The sequence below is a fragment of the Hipposideros armiger genome, unplaced genomic scaffold (assembly GCF_001890085.2).
Source record: "Hipposideros armiger isolate ML-2016 unplaced genomic scaffold, ASM189008v1 scaffold_250, whole genome shotgun sequence".
Lineage (NCBI taxonomy): Eukaryota > Metazoa > Chordata > Mammalia > Chiroptera > Hipposideridae > Hipposideros > Hipposideros armiger.
In genome coordinates, this window is record NW_017731600.1 from 229,437 (window position 1) to 232,531 (window position 3,095).

General features: G+C 40.4%; 1 protein-coding gene across 1 annotated transcript in view; it reads right to left on the reverse strand.

Moving 5' to 3' along the window:
* Positions 1-229: 229 nt before the first annotated feature.
* IL1RAPL1 (interleukin 1 receptor accessory protein like 1) overlaps positions 230-3,095 on the reverse strand; it is a 1,086,405-nt gene continuing 1,083,539 nt past the window's right edge. Inside the window, exons 9-10 of the mRNA XM_019655892.1 lie at positions 2,430-2,600; positions 230-1,811 (exon numbers count right to left, since the gene is read on the reverse strand). Coding sequence (XP_019511437.1) covers positions 1,093-1,811; positions 2,430-2,600 — 890 coding nt within the window. The 3' untranslated portion in view covers positions 230-1,092. The remainder of the gene's footprint in view (positions 1,812-2,429; positions 2,601-3,095) is intronic.

The following is a 3,095-nucleotide window of genomic DNA, read 5'->3' on the forward strand; positions in this document are numbered from 1 at the left end:
ATTTCATTTTGACTTGTGTTGATTCACCCTTTTGAGTTAACTTGCCTGGCATTTGCACATAATCTCATTTGCAGAAAAAATATATAGAGAAAAGAGGAAGTAGAATATTAAACAAAAACAGCCACAAACACATTCATGCCTTTCCAGGAAGTGATCAAATATAGGACTTGATTTTTTTGTGGTTTTTTTTTTGCTGGTTTTTTTTGTGTTTTTTTTTTTGTTTTGTTTCTTTTGTTTTGTTGTATGTTTATATATATATATATATATTTATATATATTTATATAAGGGTACATCAACTCATTTAAAAAATGGAAACAACACTCTCTCCCCCATTTTCATACCCTTGATCTTCTCTTCTTAGCATTCTGTAGTAGTCACAGTCAAGTGACTAGCACACTTTTGGGTCTGGAGTGTATTCTGACGAGCAGTGAATTAAATGTTAAGACAGTTAGACCTACCCCCACCCCTCATCAGAGTTTACACATCATGCCGCCATTAGAAGGGTAGAGGTGGGGAATGAGGCGGGACAAGGAAGATTTTCAGGGCTCTGAATGGCAGGGCCCTCCTATGAACAAGTGTTCTCATCTTTTTTTTTCCCCCAAATGGCAATGCTGGCATTCGTTGCACTGCTCTCTGAAGGCCCACATGGCCCTGCTGATCCTAGGCAGAACCCAAGAGAGGATCCGGTGCTCCTTGTCCCATTGGATAGATTTGTCCAAGCACCCCAAGGAAATGTTAAAAGCAAAACAAAATCAAGAAAAGGAAATAAAACCCATTCTAAAACTAAACTCATGAAGCAAAAAAGGGTTTTCTATCTATACATAAGTCTCTTCTTTAAAAAAATGTAAATTTACAAATTCCAATGACATATAAAACAAAGTCAAAAAAATGTAATGGATAAGAGACATGGTAAAACAGGAACACTGATGCTACAAAGAAATTGCAAAAAACATATGTACAAGACCCTGTTTTTCCTCGTGTTCTAGAGATTGTAATGCATGTTTTTAACAGCAGCAGTCGAGGATTTAGTTCCAGGCACTGGACTGCAGACTCTACTCAAGCTCCCGGGACTGGGTGTCCCTTGCTTTTCTGTCACCAAATCACACTGGATATACTGGTCTCCCTTGGCAACAGCGGCAGGATGGCACTGTTTGTGTGGGCCTCATCTGGATTCTGCTCCCTGCTAGATTTTGTCTGTGGCCGCTGCCCATTGATGAGTGTCATAGGGATGTTACAGTAGGTATGCTGATTTCCTATGGAGGTAAGAGGCAGGGTGCCGGTAGGAGGTACGTCATACTCATAGCTTCGGTAGTAGTGTTTCTGACGCATTTGTGAATGGTACGTGTTGTGAAAGGTGGAACGGAGATCAGGATGGGCAGTGGCTAGAGCTGTGGAGGTGGCCGCAGCCATGGAAATGGCCGAGACAGTCTGCAGCTCCCCAAAAGGCCCCTGCTCGCTAACATCTAAAGCCTGCTCGTGTGTAATGGGTTCTATCCTCTTAAAAGGCATTTCATATTGTAAACGTTTCCAGAACTTAGAGTTCAACTTGTTGCATTTTGGTCCATGCCATTTAATAACCGTCAGGAGCTTGATGGTGTGCTTGAGGGCCTCCACCTCTTGGTAGTTCATAATTCCTCGGAGTTCACTGCATTCAATTAATATCACTTTAATTTCTCCAGTCACAAGCATGTTGCGAAGTCTGGTCTCCAGCTCAAAGATGCTCCAGCCCCTTCTGACTACATAATTTGGGGTCATGACAATAATCAGCCGCTTGCTTTGATCTACACACCTTGCTACATCTTCAATGTATGCTACAAAAGAGAAAAGGTTTATTAGAATGAAACAAAATTGAACATGTGTTCCAGAAAGCCCTGGTACCTTCTCGTTCATACATTAGTGTTTGTTGGATAACATCGTGAGAAGATGAAAATAGCCAATGATCACTCTGAATAGAGTATGGGATTTGCTTTTTTTAATGTTAGAAACATTTTTTTCCAGGTACAGATCACTCATTTGGTTTCTGTAAATGCCAAGGCTCATAAAATGAGATGCTTTACAAAATAAGGGCAGTAGCTTCTCAGAGGCATCAACAATTAAGTTTCCCATGAACAGATAATGGCATTCCTTTCTTGAGAAACTGACAGATACTATTTTTGTTTGTTTGTTTTTCATTTGTTTGTTTTTAGCTGAGCCATCCTGCCATCTGTTGGCAGGTCAGTGGCTGCTCAGCTCGGGCTGGGCATTGAACCACTGTTGCTCAGAGCTCACACTCTTGTGCAAGCTCTTAACCAACTGAGCCACTCGGCCGGCCCCCTGACACATACAATTTTTGAAGTAAAGAACCAAAAGTGAAAGTTTTCTCTAAAACATGATGACTACACAGATAGACACAAGAATATGCACATTCTCCACTGAAAATATTAACTTACTTCCAGTTGGGATTAAATCTCTATCTGGTATAAACAACTTATATCCATAGTGCTTTTCAAGCATATCAGGTAGGATTTCTAGAGCAAAGCGTTCTTCTTCCCCAGTCTCTTGATTCCATTGGTCAGGATCCACTTTGGTGTATGATAAGTATGCATCATAATCTTTATTGTCTGTCAAAAACATTACAGAGGAAAGTTGAAGTCACTACTTTACAAAGAAAACACTAGGACATGAAAATATTCACCTCTTGTCATAAACATCTCCAAACATCTCCCACCTTTGGGAGGCCAAAGAAAAGAAACCTTCATTAGTTTTCAATAAGAATTCAATAATGCCAAATATTCTGGCACTAATTTGGAGGTATAAGTGGTCACATTTTCATTTTGTTGCTGTAAAGGCCATAGGATAAAAATCAACAAAAAGAGCAACAAAATGTTCACTTCCAGGATTTTTTTTTTAGAGGCAGTGTCACCGGCCCTCATATGTGGGATCTGAACCAGGGCCCTCTGGCATCCCAAGCCAGCTCTTAACCATCGCGCCACTCGGCCGGCCCACTTCCAGCATTTTTGATTGCTTATAAAAGCTGCATATTTGGATACATGTGCTTACTCTAAATTATTGTACAGTCAACTAATCCTGCCTTCAGTCTTTTACTCCATTGAAAA